Genomic DNA, 17,943 nt, shown 5'->3' with positions numbered 1-17,943 from the left:
GATTCGAATTACTACTTTCAGTAGTCAAAAATATTTTTGTCGCAACGCTCCATATCAAAAATCATCACTCTACAACGCAAAGAAACAAGTTATGTAACAACTACCACCGAAATGAGTTTAATTGAGGAAATAAGTAAAGTCGAGATGATGCCCAAGAATTAAGGAAAGAAACATAATCAAGCTGCACTTAAAAGTGTGGATACTGAAGTCACCAGGGGAGTGTAAGACCGGTTACCGTAACTGTTGAAATGCATTGTTCTGATCTACTTTACGGCTGCGAAACGTGGTCATTAAGAGTAGAAGATGCTTGTAAACTACCAGTATTTGACTACAGCTGCCTTAGAATTATTGCTTGTGCCTTCTGAGATCACCGGGTAAGTAATAGTAAGGTTAGACACAGGGTATTACGAAATGATAGTAAATCAGTTGATGAGATTGTGAATGTTCATAGACTGAGATGGTTGGGCCACGTGTTCTTACGTATACCTGGACACCGATTACCATGACGCGCAGTGCTGACTAGTGTTGGAGACAGTTGGAAGAAATTTAGGAGCGGCCAAACTAAAACGTGGCATCAGTCCTTGAAGTCACTAACTTCTAGTCTCAGTCATGTTGATAGATGCAGACCACTTGGTTGTGGTCCGTGTGACTATCATAACCAATGGTTGGAGACTCTGAGTGACATGACACAGAATCGACCACAATGGTGTCGGTGTATATACTTGATAGGATCAAAATTACAAAGTTAAGCATCATTTGCGGCGAAATGAACAGTGGTATCACAAACTGACTGAATGTGTCCAATCACACCACGTTTAAAGCATCTAGAATTACGAAATATACATAAATCAAATGAGTGAAACTTGCCACGGGATAAACATTTGCCAAACTTGTGCTCATCTTCACCCGCTTCTCAACTCCTCAATGAACTGTTATCTGAATAACCTTGAGGATGCATTGGATTGTGATGATGTAGTCCTGATGAACCATTTTCTGAAGTTCTACTCATTTACATCATTCGAAATTTGTACATTTCACATAGTCTAGAAGTGGTTCCTTGAGAGTTGCATAAGGGAGTGAAATCTGCTTTTTTGGAAATGCCAAAGCCTTTATTAAGCTGCATTCTTCTTTTCCGATGAATGTAAGGAAATGAGCCACAATATTAACATCCTCAACATCTTCCTTGGTCATAGTCCAGATTTCGAACTTTTCCATACAATCCTCGAATGATCAAAATCTGAATGTATGTCCAAATGTTTCATCACAGGATCCTGCTCGCGATGCCAGTTTGATGGTTTAAAGTATTTAAATCATTGTACAAACTGGGAATCCCAGAAATAACGTAAATTAACGAAAAAGTAGATGAGCACGAACGAGTGTACTGTATTTGGAATTCGAAATCAGGCAGTCATCAAGTACAAGCCCTCAAATGCCCTCGTACGGCAGACAGTGGGGAGAGTCAGCTCTCCCTCTCGAAATGCTCTCATATGGCCACGCGTATACAGCCACTGTCAGGGAAGTCCTAATCAATGCCCTCTCGTGGCGTGGGTGTTGTTTATGAAATTGAGAGAAAGAAAACCGGATGTCCGGTGTTTTAACCGGGTCGGTGGACACAGAGGGTCCATCTAGGGGAGTTAGAAAACCCTGATTCCAAACCAGTGGTGCACATGCACTCCGGGATCCTGAGGAAACAAATGGCTTATGAACCTATTATTGGTCCCGGCTACCATGGGACTGCATCTCCTTACATTGCTCCACTGCCTTGTGGATCAGACCTTTATGTCAAAGGCTTGTGGTGTAGCCCCCACCAAGACTACACACAAATCAAGTGACTTGTGTAGCACATATGTATTCGGTGCCCCTTAGTACCAATATTTATGTGTTCAAAAAAATAAAGAAATAAAAAACACCAAGTGCAAAGGAATCATTAGTTCATACAAACGCCACAGTGTGACAACTTAATCCGTTGCATTTATCTGCCTGGTCCTACGTTGTAGCTGACTGAATAACTGATCGATCTAATATGAGCTTTTTAATAGCAATGATTTTGGCAAAACACAGTAATTCAGGAAACGTTTGTTTGTTAATTATTCAAAAGTATTTTGTGATGTAAAATTCATTTTCGTTAATCCAGAACATTCCGCAGCGTTTCATAATGCAAGGCCACGATAAATTAGAGTTTCTTCAGTAACTTAAAATGCACTTAGTTTGATCACGGTAATTTCTATGTCAAGACTATTAAGGAGTCCATAGGCTGTATTTTTAATGGCGCATATTTATTTGGTGCCCCCTTGTACCAATATTTATGTGTTCAAATAAATAAATAATGATCAATCGCTATGTATACCCAGCTAGAAAAGTCTGTGAATCTTTAGCTTCTTTGAATTTGTTTCCGGTCAATAATGATGTGTGACTGTCTCCATATAGTCTGTATTGAAATACCACATTATTCTAACTCTCATCTTGTCTAAAAACAAGCGTTTAGGGCTATAGGGAACAACTAAATAGCCTTGTGTCATACTCTCTTCTAAGCTTTGTAAGGTTAGGACGCAGGTATTTCTGGTTCGTTAACATTTAAAGCTAGTTTCGTCAGCATGAAGTGGTTTTAGTTGCTTCTGCACTAATGTTTATCTTTGAATGAGGTTTCAGCTTCGTTGTTAAACTATGTTAGATGGTTTCTTAATCCACTAATGTTTGTATCACTCATGTGTATATTTCTTTGAATTCTCACAATCTGGTATGTACTGGGTTTCTATCTGATTAAACAAATTTATTCAGTGCGCTGCACGTACGATCACTTGAATATATACTTTTTAGGTACTTTGGCTGAATCGGATGCCATTGTTGATAACAAATCTGGGAGGTGAAAAACAACACTTCTTGGTCACTATTACCAAGTACCTGTGTTCAACCAACAATAAGGCTGTTTTTTATTTGTACAGTGGAGCTCCCTGTGATTCATATTTTGTTCCTTTTTCATGTGTTGTACAAGAGCAGATGTTATATTCTCATTGACTAAATTTTGACGAGATAGTCTTCAAGACAGAATATCACCTTACTTAACGAATTTTCCGTACAGTAATCTCTTAAAAGTATGTAGTCTGTTTTACAAGACCAGTTATTCATTAAAAAAAGTTTCAGGTACCTGTTCCTTTGACTCTGAAATCACTTCCAAGTCAACAAAGGCTATCAACATTATTGGTCACGCTAAATTATCTAATGACCCTGAACTGATTTTGTCACTAAGTTGTCTCATGCATTGCATCAGTCAATCGGTCATATTCAGTAGAGTCTAGTATATATGTGCATTGGCCTAATTTGCTACACCATATTAGCATAGTGAGATGCAATTATCAAAACAAATGGTAAATAATAGAATTGATAGTATCAATGATCGTAAAAAATATTATTTGATAAGAGGGAATGAATCAAAAAAGAAAATATACAACATAATCCTAAAACTGCAAATCTAAAACGGACAAAGAGTGAATGCTCCTAAACCACCTCTATCAATTCTGAGTTATGTCGTCAAATGTCCCTAACTATTGGTCTTGATAATTACAAGGACCTCGAAACGATAGTCTATATCTGCAAACATGGTTTGTCGTGTAACATCTTTGTACCGATAAATCCGGAGGTATTTATAACACCACCACTAGTAATGGCTTCTGTCTTCTGGATACAATCTGACAAGCACATGCAATACCATGTCCGGAAAAATTGTGATGATGCTATCAACACATATGGATTTTGGGAGGAAAAATAATGAGCATCGGATGAGTATTTCAGTGGTTTTGTTTCGCAAAAATTGAATAACTTATAGAGCTTCATCGTTTTTTTCAAAAAAAATAACAACACATAGTTTGAATGTCGCTTCCTGTGACCTAGTATGTGGCCTTTTTTGTTGGTTAGGATTTCTCTAATTAACTTGTTCGTTTGACCTCTTTTCAATATATTGAACAAAGTTTATAGGATCTATTCGGTACATATAAACAGTAGAGAAAAAGAAAATGAAGACAGAAATGATAAGATAAATAAGAGGACGTGAGAAATAAGAGTAATAATGAAGTTACAAGACGTTCAAAATTTGAGAAATAAACAAATAGTAAATGGATATATACTGTTATGATAGGCTTTTAACCGTTTTCTCAACACCTAGATTACTTATTTCTATCATTACTTGGGGATTAGACCGAGGACGTTTCAGCTACGATAGTTGGTAATCTTCTAGAATGATTCATTAGGAAATTTCTCCTACAATCACTATCATAATTTGTGATGAGTAACGACTTTACATCTTTAACATAATCCATAAGTTAATGAAAGTAAATGTCCTTTAATTGATGAAAAATAGTTATAACTAATTACTCGACATCCCACTAAAATAAAGTCATGGTGCATAGTAAATTAATCATATAGAATTAGAAATATTTAAATATATAGTTACACAATAAAAAATCAATGTGGCGGTGTTTTTGCTTGTTATCTATCTCCAAATTATCAGGAGTAATTTTCGATTTGTAACATTGTGGTTCTTATACACTTCGTGTTTTTTTTAATTCTTAGTTGTCAATATAGTTGGTCAACTAGGTAATTCGGGATTAGCGGATAGTGGCGGTAGATTTGGCCCACGTGATCAATTGGAGACACTTGGTGATATGGGTCGTCCAGTTGTCTTACCTGAGTTTCTGAAAGCTGAATCTAAGCTCACATTTCATGTAAATGAATTCAATCTTGTTGTTAGTAATTTGATTGGTCTACGTCGTAATTTAGATGATTTTCGTCATCCTAGGTAACGTTTGATACGTAATTGTATGTATGCATCTATTATATATATTCATGTTTTAGTTTGTTTCACATGTTCAGATGCATATATATTACTGAGGATAAGTTGTTTCGTTTAATATTTAAGACAAACTAACAGAAAACTCAAAATCTAGGTTCTGTATATATATATATATATATATATATATTAGGACGGTCTGTGTGTTACTTCCTGTAACTCTAGTTATGCCACTAGATGGTGTGTATTCGCGTTGCGTTGTAAGCATAATTCTCCCTAGAATGATAAATCTCTCTGTCTAGTTTTAAACAAAGTAATATTTAAGTCTAATGGTTCCACGTATTGCACAATCAGTTAATAATATATGATTAGTAATGATTAAGACCTGGTGACTTACCTACGTTTAATCTTTTCGGTGTGTAGCACTGAAATACAAAGGATTTTTCTAGGACCGTTGAAAAAAATTAGTGAAAATCTAATGATGAACATAGACCAAAACGACTGATCTGTAAATAAGTACTGGTTTTGGTTACAATAGAAACTCAACTACGAATGTTGTTTTCTAAGTTACCTCATCTATTGTCAGTCTGAGTTAGAAGATTTATCTGTTTTGATCATTAAAGATAACCATTTGTTTTACTTTTAGCTCTCTGACAGTAAAATATAACTTTATTTATTTGAACACAAATAATGTACAGAGGGGCGCCGAATACATATGTGCCACACAAGTCACTTGATTTGTGTGTAGTCTGTGATACTGCCCGGGTGCCCAGACCGAAGCAGGCGGTTTGCTTGGGGGGACATACCACAAGCCTTTGACATAAAGGTCTGATCCACAAGGCAGTGGAGCAATGTAAGGAGATGCAGTCCCATGGTAGCCGGGACCAATAATAGGTTCATAAGCCATTTGTTTCCTCAGGATCTCGGAGTGCATGTGCACCATCGGTTTGGAGTCAGGGTTTTCTAACTCCCTAGATGGACCCTCTGTGTCCACCGACCCGGTTAAAACACCGGACATCCGGTTTTCTTTCTCTCAATTTCATAAACAACACCCCCGCCACGAGAGGGCATTGAGTAGGACTTCCCTGGCAGAAGCTATATACGCGTGGCCATATGAGAGCATTTCGAGAGGGAGAGCTGACTCTCCCCACTGTCTGCCGTACCAGGGCATTTGGGGGCAATATAACTCTCCTTAATTACTGTATAAAAAGTTCACATATTCTACTGCTTTTTATGCAATTATAAATTAAAATAGTATGTTGCCACTGGATACATTTTTGTTTCTAAATATTCTTTAAATCATAACACTTGTATTTTCAGTGAAGATTCCCTTCATTGAAAAGCAAATCATAAATTATAATCATAACATTGAATAGAAAAGTTTCAAGATGTAGTTGTTAAGTAAAAATATAAAACCTAACCTTAACCTCACGGTAAGCAAAATCAATATTTTTGTAATTTTCCTAAAAGTTAAAATGAAAAGCATTTGATCCATGAATAATAACCAGGGGGTTTTTATGTAGAAATACCTTTTATGATAGTAGAATAACAAGAAAAAGAAAAACATTTTTTGCGAGTATGCGAATAAAATGTAGCGAAGTTAAAACATAATAAGGCGAGGGACTTAACTATTATTATTATTATTATTATCAATGGCTTTATTCAATGTAACTTACTTACTTACGCCTGTTACTCCCAATGGAGCATAGGCCGCTGACCAGCATTCTCCAACCCACTCTATCCTGGGCCTTCTTTTCTAGTTCCATCCAATTCTTGTTCATTTTTCTCATGTCTATCTCCATTTCTCGGCGTAATGTGTTCTTTGGTCTTCCTCTTCTCCTTTGGCCTTGAGGATTCCATGTGAGGGCTTGTCTTGAGACGCAGTTGGGTGCTTTCCTCAATGTGTGTCCTATCCACTTCCAGTGCTTCTTCCTGATTTCTTCCTCCACTGGGATCTGGTTTGTTCTCTCCCACAGTACGTTGTTGCTAATAGTGTCCGGCCAATGGATCTGAAGTATTTTGCGTAGACAATTGTTAATAAACACCTGTATTTTCTGGATGATGGCTTTTGTAGTTCTCCAGGTTTCTGCCCCATACAGGAGAACTGTCTTGACATTTGTATTGAAAATCCTGACCTTGGTGTTGGTTGACAGTTGCTTTGAGTTCCAGATGTTCTGCAGTTGTAAATATGCTGCTCTTGCTTTGCCGATCCGCGCCTTCACATCTGCATCAGATCCACCCTGTTCATCAATGATGCTGCCCAAATATGTAAAGGTTTGTACATCTTCCAAATCTTCTCCGTCAATTGTGATTGGATTGGTGCATTCTGTGTTGTATCGGAGAATCCTGCTTTTCCCTTTGTGTATATTGAGACCTATTGCTGCTGAGGCTGCTGCTACACTGTTTGTCTTCTCCTGCATCTGTTGTTGAGTTTGGGATAGAAGGGCCAGATCGTCTGCGAAGTCTAGATCATCCAACTGCATCTTAGATGTCCATTGTATCCCGCGCTTTCCTTCAGACGTTGACGTCTTCATGATCCAGTCGATCACCAAGAGAAAGAGAAAGAGTGAGAGTAAGCAACCTTGCCTAACACCGGTCTTCACTTTGAACGACTTTGTCAACCGTCCTCCATGCACGATTTTGCAGTGTAATCCATCATATGAGTTCTGTATGATATTGACTATCTTCTGAGGCACGCCGTAGTGTCGAAGAAGTTTCCATAGTGTTGTTCTGTCCACGCTATCAAATGCCTTTTCGTAGTCAATGAAGTTGATGTAGAGTGATGAATTCCATTCAATTGATTGTTCCACAATTATCCGTAGAGTTGCGATTTGGTCTGTACACGATCTATCCTTACGGAATCCTGTCTGTTGGTCACGAAGTTGGGCGTCTACGCAGTCCTTCATCCTGTTTAACAATACCCTGTTGAAGACTTTTCCCGGTATTGAGAGAAGAGTGATGCCTCTGTAGTTATCACACTTGCTGAGATGTAAAGCCATTAACAAATTGTCACACAAGGTTTATCTGAGATTTTGTGTGGTTCGAGCTTATACAATGTAAAATAGATGTATAATGAAGGATGTAATCTATCTACTAGATACATAGTTCTCAAAAAGATACTATTTGTAAACTCTGAATTTAGTAGTGTTGCTGGTAATACCACATGGAAACTGTTTGAAGAGGTCTAGACTGTTTGTTGAGGTATATTCTTTCATACATTATAGAGGATTTCCTAACATGGCTTAGGAAAAGTACAACGTAGGTTAATTACATCTTATCTCTTATGCTTACCTTACATTGTATAAACCATACAACATCTCAGATTAACTTTGTGTGTCCGGTGAAAATTTGTTAGATCTTTCGCCTTATTATGCTTTTAACTTCGCTACGTTGCATTCTCATCCTTACGAAAATATAAATTTTTCTATTTGTTGTTCTATTGTCATAAAAGATGTTTTTAGATAACAGACATACAAGTTGTCTTTAAACTCATATCTTTATCCATAGATACGTAATTGTACAGTTTTGTAAATGAATTTGTTGTGAAGGCTCCTTTCATTGGACTATTATTTCTAATAGCGTAAAAAGGGTCTATACAAATTAGTTCCTCATTATCATCATATTATCATGAGTATTCTCTCTGTAGAACCGTTATTTAACGAATTGAATCCTCAAAAAATCTTTAAATGTTATTTGACAGTTTTTGTATTCCTTTATAAGGGCAAGTTTGATGATTTTAGAAATAAATTCTATTTGGGACTCGTCAGCTGGATGTATCTGCATCTCAGGTTTGATGTTTACTCTGGAACTCGAACACAGTTCCGTTCGCTTCAAACGCCGTCGCGTTATCCACTTCAAGTCCTAGAGCTAACACCAACTTTGAGATGCTGGTACATCCAGCTGATGAGTCTCAAGTAGGACGAAATGCGCGTTCTGGATTCCACTGCTAGCCACTGTCCACCTTTGCATATAATGCTTGTGAATTAAGACTATATCGAGGGAATACGCACAGTATGCACGTATTCCAACAAGAGACAGACTAATTGGAGTCCTGAAAATCAATGGGAAGATTCAAACAAATAATACCAAGTGAAAATAAAACTTTGATATTTATCAGATTATTTTATTTAGTTAAAGAAGTGACTCATCAATTAGTAACTGTGTTCTCACTATCTGTTTTTTTTACCGCTAACCTATCTATTGTTTACTGGTATCATATATTCTCAGTATATAGAGTTCATACGACTGTATCAATCAAACGAATTCTTTTTATTTGAAAAAAAACAACGTCGTCAGTTGACATACAGAATGGTTTTTGTATTAAACATGAACACTGAGAAGTAACTAATGTTCTGTTGTTTAGACTTGAGTGTTGATCGAATCCTCCTAACTAGCTACCTGGATGGCTGCTTTTCAACATAACTATTATATTTGATGATACTAGTTTAAATCATACAAGGATCGTCAATTGCTACATGATCGAACATCCACTTTGCTAGTAAGGTTGTCGAACAACACGAAACAGGTCCATGGGCTCCTGAAAACTGCCTTTAACCACATAACATTAATAATGTCTTAGTGCTAAATAAATATACTCCAAATAAAATTGTAACTTTGAACAATACAGTTCTCACTAGTTAGGAGATATCTTGGAGTTATTATTAGGTGCTCTAATCAGTAACTTTAATGTTTTAGCCCTTCGTTTCGTGGTTTTGACGTGTAGTTTTTATTAATGACCAGTGCATCTATGTCTATCTGTTTTCCTTTAAGTGGTAAACTTTGTATAGGATCTGAGATTATAGAGATTTGTAGCTCAGGATGATGATGTTGGTGGAGTTTCTTTCTCTGAGCTGGAAAATTTCCATCAAAAAAGGTTTTATGAACTCATTTATCAGGTCCAGTTTTGTGTAATTAGTTTTCAGATACACTTTAGTGTGAAGGCTAATAGTACTACTCAGTTGTCCAAACCAATGAAAGGTGAGGGAGAGTTCAAACCTGTGACTTTGGGGTTTAAAGTTGATCACTTTAACCAATGAGCCGCTGTTATCTTAACGTGTATAAGATATTATATAATTAGTGGATTTTTACGTTCTAAGCTTTGCAATTAGTTCAACACCAATATATATTATATAGATACTTGATTCTAGTGAGTAAATAAAAACACAAACACAAAGTTCTTGTGATTTTGAACATTTTAAGCTCACGTCGATCAATTGAAGTAATCTAACCAATTATCTTATGAAGAAGAGTTTTGTGAATTCCTAAATCGTTTAGGGGTGTTAAATAGGTTTTTGTTAAAATGACATGATATGGATATGGAAAGCTTAGTTCATCTAATATAATAAATTGAGAGGACGAAAAGCGAATGTCCGGCGCTTTAACCGGGTTGGTGGACATGGAAAGTCCACCTATGGAAGTTGGAAAACCCTGATTCCAAACCAGTGGTGCACATGGGCTCCAATATCCTGAAGGAACAAATGGCGTATGAACCAATTGTTGGTCGCCGGCAGCCATGGGACTGCATCTCCTTACATTGCTCCACTGTCTTGTGGATCAGACCTTCAGGTCGAAGGCTCCGGGTGTGGCCCCCTAAGGAAACCACCTGTTTCGGTTTGGGCACCTGGACGTATCACAGCCCTCACACAAATCAAATAAGATTTGTGTGGCGCATATGTAACTGGTGCCTCCGTGTACCAATATCTATGTGTCAAAATAAATAAAAATAAATAAGTATCCAAAATATAATTCAACAAGAACTAGTTTCTTTTTCTTATATTCAAGTTATATTGTCAGCTAAATCATGCCATTGCTGATAGAATGAATAATGGAAATTTTTTTGCGTCCATTATAATTCTCTATTTAGTATTTTTTTAACACAATAGCAAAAGATACAATGGCAAAAATGTTAGCGTTTATATCAAATTAACGTAGAAATCTTTCAGTGTTTTTACAATCCATCCACTAATTGTGATTGATTAGGAATTGACCAGTTATCTTCCTGACTTGATATTGATATAAGTATGCAGTAGCCAAGGTTCCATCCTCCTAATTCTTCTCCTTGATCAAATTTATATAAACTATTGTCAGGATCTAATTCCATCAAAGTGATTGGTTGACGCTTCTAATCTAGCCACCTTATTCACAATAAGGATGTATCTCTGTTTATCTGCTCCGAGAAAAGCTTGACTATATTTAGTGGTATCATATGATAGTTCTCGTTGATAGGGATAGTATTCACCTTCATTGCTTTTGTGTCGATAAATTCCTGATTTTAACACACAGTTTATTCTTTGGGTAATACATTAACAATAATTTGCAGGTTATTACTAGTATTGACCAAAGTCGTTGCAGTAGTGAGTGACCATTCATCAATTCTACCCTAAAGGGTATATTTTAATTATTATTGTATTTAAGTGAGACGATGCAAAACGATATTGAAATTAGCTCTTTCTTTGTCAAAGTATTCGACATGCCTCTTAAAACTCTTCTCATTTGCTAAATACAAGTTGATATACCACTTTTCTTGTGAAATATAATAATACTAACCGGTTATTCAAACTAGAAAAGGATGTCGCTTCACAATAGTGGAATTTAAAACAAGATATTTAGTGTTGTACAGATTTCTTCACTGTGTTCAGTATCTGGAAGGAAATAGGAATTATTGGTTAAAAACTTAGCGAATACATGTTTATTCACTCGTATGTTGGCTGCACTAATTTGGTATTCTGACTAGTGATAGAATCTGGCAACTCGAAATAGGTATACTCCGGATTTAAATTTGAGATCCAGCTTTAACTCTCATAGAAGTGGCCTAAGTGGCCTTTTCTAGTTGGCGTTCTATTTATCAAGGTTCTTTTTCACGGTATGGGGTCGTTGACTTTATACTCAACCCTCTCCCTTCACCCGGGCTTAAACCAGTAGTAACCATAGAAAGGCTCCAAATGGAGCTGTTTAATGAAATACCAGTAGGTTTCCTTTCATTGAATTAACAAATTCAATTGTTCGATCACTTGTATGTTGTTTTAGTAAGTTGTCAGTTTAAGAACCACATCACTGTAATTTCATTATGAATCACTTCAATACTCACACACTTAGTGTGTTCCACGTATCGGTCACACACTTATTCAGTGAAAATGACAATAGAAATACTATTTACCTACACGTGTCACTTTTCGTAGACCATAAACCGCTGACCAGGATTCTCCAACAAACTTTGTCCTGCACTCTCCTTTCCAGTCGTTTCTAAGTCCTATTCATTCTTTTGATGTCTGCCTTGAAATCTCGGTGAAGTGTGTACTCTGGTCTACCTCTTTTCCTTTCACATTCAGGATTGGAAGTTAGGGATTTCTTTATAATGGATTTTGGTGATTTCCACGATGTATGTCCTATCCACCTCCAGCGTCTTCTCCCTTGATCTGAAGCTGGTTTGTTCTCTATCATAGTGATTGTTTGCTGATGGTATCCATCCAACGAATATTGAGTATCTTGTGTAGACAACTGTCTATGAGTGCCTGTAAATTTTTGATGATGGTTGTAGTAGTTCTTGAATGTTTTGATCTGTGAAACAGAATTGTGTTAACGTGGATGTAGAAGATTCTGACTTTTTTATTGTGTGACAATTAATTATAGTCCCATGTATTCTTGAATTGTCGCAATATAGACCTTTCTCTGCCAATCTGTGCCTTTATATTTACATCAGATCCTCGTTATTTATCCATGATGCTGACCAGGTACTTGAAACTTTCCAGATCGTCCAGGACCTGTCGATCAATTGTGATTGGGTTTTTGCTCTCTGTGTTGTATGTATTTCAGGAAATTGTTTTCCTCTGAACATGTTGCGATCCACGGGATGTCTGCATCTGTATTCGTTGCTGTTTGTGAGATAGGGGAGCTAAGTCATGCACGAATTCGAAATTTTTCAGCCGTGTCCATGTTATTCATTGTATTTGGTGGTTCTTCTGACCATTCTCACCATTTTCGTTCGTTTCTCCCGATTAGTTCATTTCGTCTCATGTTATCTCCATACCAGATGATGTCCATTCCAACCTTGATGTTTAGTTTTCCCATCAGGATTATTAGGTTGTTTCCTGACCACGTCTGTGCGATTGACTGCAGCTTCTCATGAAACTCATATTTGTTGTGTTTGTTGAAATCGCTGGTGAATGCATTTCACTGGACAAAATTCATTGTGATTCTCTCCTTCTTTGTTGTATTGAAGGATCCTTTGATGATCCTGGATTCATGAGATTCCCATCCCATATGTATTTTTAGTACTTCTTTGAACAGCATGACCACAACTCCTTGTGTATGGGAAGGTTTATCTTCTTCATGACTAGTGTGCAACAGCTTCTCTCTCGAATCTTATCCTTTCTATTCAGCTTGCGTCCAATGAGTTCCACTTCTTCTGAGCATCACCAGGTTATATGTTCTCATTTTCATCGATATTTTACTAGTCCTTTCCGTCTCCCACATTGTGCGAACATCCCACGTATCCATATTTATCGTTGCTCTGTTTGTTAGAAGTGATATCGACCTCGTGACTTCCAAAGAATGTTGGTTTTCACTTCATCATGAGGCCTTATAATTCTTCTTTATGAAAAACCTTCAACTCCTAACGCAGCGTTTAAATCAGTTTCCATAGTTTGCATTTTCCTTAGCATGGTTCTCTACTACGAGATGGTATTGTTAACCTTTTGTCCGACCCTCCTGTTTTATCCGGATTCGGGACTGGCGGTGACCTCGAAAGTCTTCAGGTTAAATAATAACAATATAGAATTGTTATGATTAGTTTCGTAGGATTTCGTTCTTCATTTTTAATACAATTTGATATGTAATCACTACTATGTTATAATGATAAAGACAATAATGATGTACAACGAATACTGCAACCGGATAGTTTAGTTTTGGTTCTTTTATATAAAATTACACATTAACATTACACAGTAACTTTTATTGTCTTCTAGCATGACTTCTCTTCCGGCGTTTAGAAAAAAATTTTTTTTACTCTCGTTAGTTACATTTCAATGTTTGTAAACAAGGAATTGTTTAGTAGACAAGAAAGAGAACTGATTTGTTTTTCGCCTTATCATTGACACATTGAATTATTCATGCTTTGTTTTTGTCATTTTGCGTTTACTCACTTTTAAGGTGTAACACTGAAGTGAATGAGTAGTAGAACCTGTTCAATAATATAAGTATATATGAGATGTGACAACGATTAGTTTTTTTTTCTTTTCAACAAAATCGATAATAGTAGTCACAATTGATTGATCACTGGGTGTCGAGTCACCTAGACTGGTGGCCACATTGCAACATGATCGATAGCATTCGATCTGCACTAATAAGGACTAAAAAAGCATGACATTGATCGCTACCCAGTGATCAATCAATTATGATTACATCTCAGTCCTACAGGAGGTTAGTCACGGCTCGGATAGCTCAATGGTAACGTCTCTGACTGTGAAGCTGGGTGACACGAGATCGAATCCGCCAGGGAGCACCAGTTCGCTCAAGATTACAGGTACACCTTGCTGACGAGTGCCAAGTAGCACGAAACCCGGATCCAAGGTTTCTTGTCGACTACCTCCAACCACCATCTTATCTCAATAGTAGTAGTGTTTACCAATTTATGCCACAAGATTTTTCTATTTATCATACTTCTATCTTATTAAATTTGAATGAGTTCTGTTGTGTTCTATTTTTTCCAAAGATTATTCCTGTATAAGTTGAGGATAATCGACTATTTCTTGTTTAAGTTTATAGATGCACTCACTTAACAGTATTATTATCCAAATAATGTACAGGGTCAACTCATTTGTATTAAGTGTAATCGAGATCACGGTGGTTCACTGGTGAAACAACTCGACTTTCAATCAATAATTTACAGGTTTGAACACAGCTTCACTTATTATGGTTTAGTCAGCGTTCATACATACAGTGTGACTGAAAAGCGAATACACAAATATATATAAGGGAAATTAATATCATCTAGAAATCTCTATTTTCTAGATGGATTCTCATTTCATATTTAAATCTATGATTTGGACATGTTTCATGCATGCTTTTCAAATAACTTCTACGATAATCTTTTTACTGATCCTAGAATCAGTTGAACACAATAGGCGATCATTCATTTTGTGGTATGGTGCTGTGAAGTCAATAAATAGTAAAGATTTGTTGATATAAAAAGAGAGATCCCATTATTCACTGGCTTGGAATCTTATTTAACTCAACTAGTAGTAATGTAAAACACGACAGTAGGCAGGTGGTACGTTTATTTATTGCGAGAAGTTACAAAGTATTTTCATAATACATATACATAGCCTTCAATTGTCCATTTACATCTTCCGGTGTGTTCTGCAATCTGAACTGGCTTCCAAGTGATCTGCCAATGCTGTGCTTTCGACGCACTGAAACTTTCCACTCTGTCCGACAATTGTTACAACCTCGACACCACGTTCCACTAAACACTACTTGCAAACAATCTTGTGAGTAGCAGCCATTATAGTAGTTATTTTGGAGTCTCTTGTCTTCCAAGAAATCGGAGAGATTGTATTAAGCGGTTATGATAAATGTTTCTTTGATTACTTACTTTGTATCTTCTCGATGGTATCATTTATTGAAACCGGGTAAGTAGTAGTGAGGTTAGACACAGGGTATTACAAAATGATAGTAAATCAGTTGATGAGGTTGTGAATGTTCATAGACGGTTGAGCCACGTGTTCTTACGTATACCTGGACACCGATTACCATGAAGCGCAGTGCTGACTAGTGTTGGAGACGGTTGGAAGAAATTTAGGAGCGGCCAAACTAAAACGTGGCATCAATGCTTGAAGTTACTAACTTCTAGTCTCATTCATGTTGATAGATGCAGACCACTTGGTTGTGGTCCGTGTGACTATCATAACCAGTGGTTGGAGACTCTGAGTGACATGACACAGAATCGATCACAGTAGTGTAGGTGTATCCATATTTATCGTTGCTCTGTTTGTTAGAAGTGATATCGACCTCGTGACTTCCAAAGAATGTTGGTTTTCACTTCATCATGAGGCCTTATAATTCTTCTTTATGAAAAACCTTCAACTCCTAATGCAGCGTTTAAATGAGTTTCCATAGTTTGCATTTTCCTTAGCATGGTTCTGTACTACGAGATGGTATTGTTAACCTTTTGTCCGACCCTCCTGTTTTATCCGGATTCGGGACTGGCGGTGACCTCGAAAGTCTTCAGGTTAAACAATAACAATATAGAATTGTTATGATTAGTTTCGTAGGATTTCGTTATTCATTTTTAATACAATTTGATATGTAATCACTACTATGTTATAATGATAAAGACAATAATGGTGTACAACGAATACTGCAACCGGATACTTTAGTTTTGGTTCTTTTATATAAAATTACATTTTGCATACAAAACACAGTAACTTTTATTGTCTTCTAGCATGACTTCTCTTCCGTCGTTTAAAAAAAAATTTTTTACTCTCGTTAGTTACATTTCAGTGTTTGTAAACAAGGAATTGTTTAGTAGACAAGAAAGAGAACTGATTTATTTTTCGCCTTATCATTGACACATTGAATTATTCATGCTTTGTTTTTGTCATTTTGCATTTACTCACTTTTAAGGTGTTACACTGAAGTGAATGAGTAGTAGAACCTGTTCAATAATATAAGTATATATGAGATGTGACAACGAACAGTTTTTTTTTCTTTTCAACAAAATCGATAATAGTAGTCACAATTGATTGATCACTGGGTGTCGAGTCACCTAGACTGGTGGCCACATTGCAACATGATCGATAGCATTCGATCTGCACTAATAAGGACTAGACACGCATGACATTGATCGCCACCCAGTGATCAATCAATTATGATTACATCTCAGTCCTACAGGAGGTTAGTCACGGCTCGGATAGCTCAATGGTAACGTCTCTGACTGTGAAGCTGGGTGACACGAGATCGAATCCGCCAGGGAGCACCAGTTCGCTCAAGATTACAGGTACACCTTGCTGACGAGTGCCAAGTAGCACGAAACCCGGATCCAAGGTTTCTTGTCGACTACCTCCAACCACCATCTTATCTCAATAGTAGTAGTGTTTACCAATTTATGCCACAAGATTTTTCTATTTATCATACTTCTATCTTATTAAATCTGAATGAGTTCTGTTGTGTTCTATTTTTTTCAAAGATTATTCCTGTATAAGTTGAGGATAATCGACTATTTCTTGTTTAGGTTTATAGATGCACTCACTTAACAGTATTATTATCCAAATAATGTACATGGCCAACTCATTTGTATTAAGGTGTAGTCGAGATCACGGTGGTTCAGTGGTGAAACAACTCGACTTTCAATCAATAATTTACAGGTTTGAACACAGCTTCACTTATTATGGTTTAGTCAGCGTTCATACATACAGTGTGACTGAAAAGCGAATACACAAATATATATATAAGGAAAATTAATATCATCTAGAAATCTCTATTTTCTAGATGGATTCTCATTTCATATTTAAATCTATGATTTGGACATGTTTCATGCATGCTTTTCAAATAGCTTCTACGATAATCTTTTTACTGATCCTAGAATCAGTTGAATACAATAGGCGATCATTCATTTTGTGGTCTGGTGCTGTGAAGTCAATAAATAGTAAAGATTTGTTGATATAAAAAGAGAGATCCCATTATTCACTGGCTTGGAATCTTATTTAACTCAACTAGTAGTAATGTAAAACACGACAATAGGCAGGTGGTACGTTTATTTATTGCGAGAAGTTACAAAGTATTTTCATAATACATATACATAGCCTTCAATTGTCCATTTACATCTTCCGGTGTGTTCTGCAATCTGAACTGGCTTCCAAGTGATCTGCCAATGCTGTGCTTTCGACGCACTGAAACTTTCCACTCTGTCCGACAATTGTTACAAACTCGACACCACGTTCCACTAAACACTACTTGCAAACAATCTTGTGAGTAGCAGCCATTATAGTAGTTATTTTGGAGTCTCTTGTCTTCCAAGAAATCGGAGAGATTGTATTAAGCGGTTATGATAAATGTTTCTTTGATTACTTACTTTGTATCTTCTCGATGGTATCATTTATTGAAACCGGGTAAGTAGTAGTGAGGTTAGACACAGGGTATTACAAAATGATAGTAAATCAGTT

General features: G+C 36.6%; 1 protein-coding gene across 1 annotated transcript in view; it reads left to right on the top strand.

Annotated features, from left to right (window-relative positions):
- GALNT1 (Polypeptide N-acetylgalactosaminyltransferase 1) overlaps positions 1 to 17,943 on the top strand; it is a 53,161-nt gene that overhangs the window by 1,103 nt on the left and 34,115 nt on the right. Inside the window, exon 2 of the mRNA XM_035730302.2 lies at positions 4,567 to 4,792. Within this exon, the coding sequence (XP_035586230.2) occupies positions 4,567 to 4,792 (226 nt within the window). The remainder of the gene's footprint in view (positions 1 to 4,566; positions 4,793 to 17,943) is intronic.

The sequence above is a fragment of the Schistosoma haematobium genome, chromosome 1 (genome assembly GCF_000699445.3).
Source record: "Schistosoma haematobium chromosome 1, whole genome shotgun sequence".
In the NCBI taxonomy this organism is placed as follows: domain Eukaryota; kingdom Metazoa; phylum Platyhelminthes; class Trematoda; order Strigeidida; family Schistosomatidae; genus Schistosoma; species Schistosoma haematobium.
This window is presented reverse-complemented; position numbering and strand designations above follow the sequence as displayed.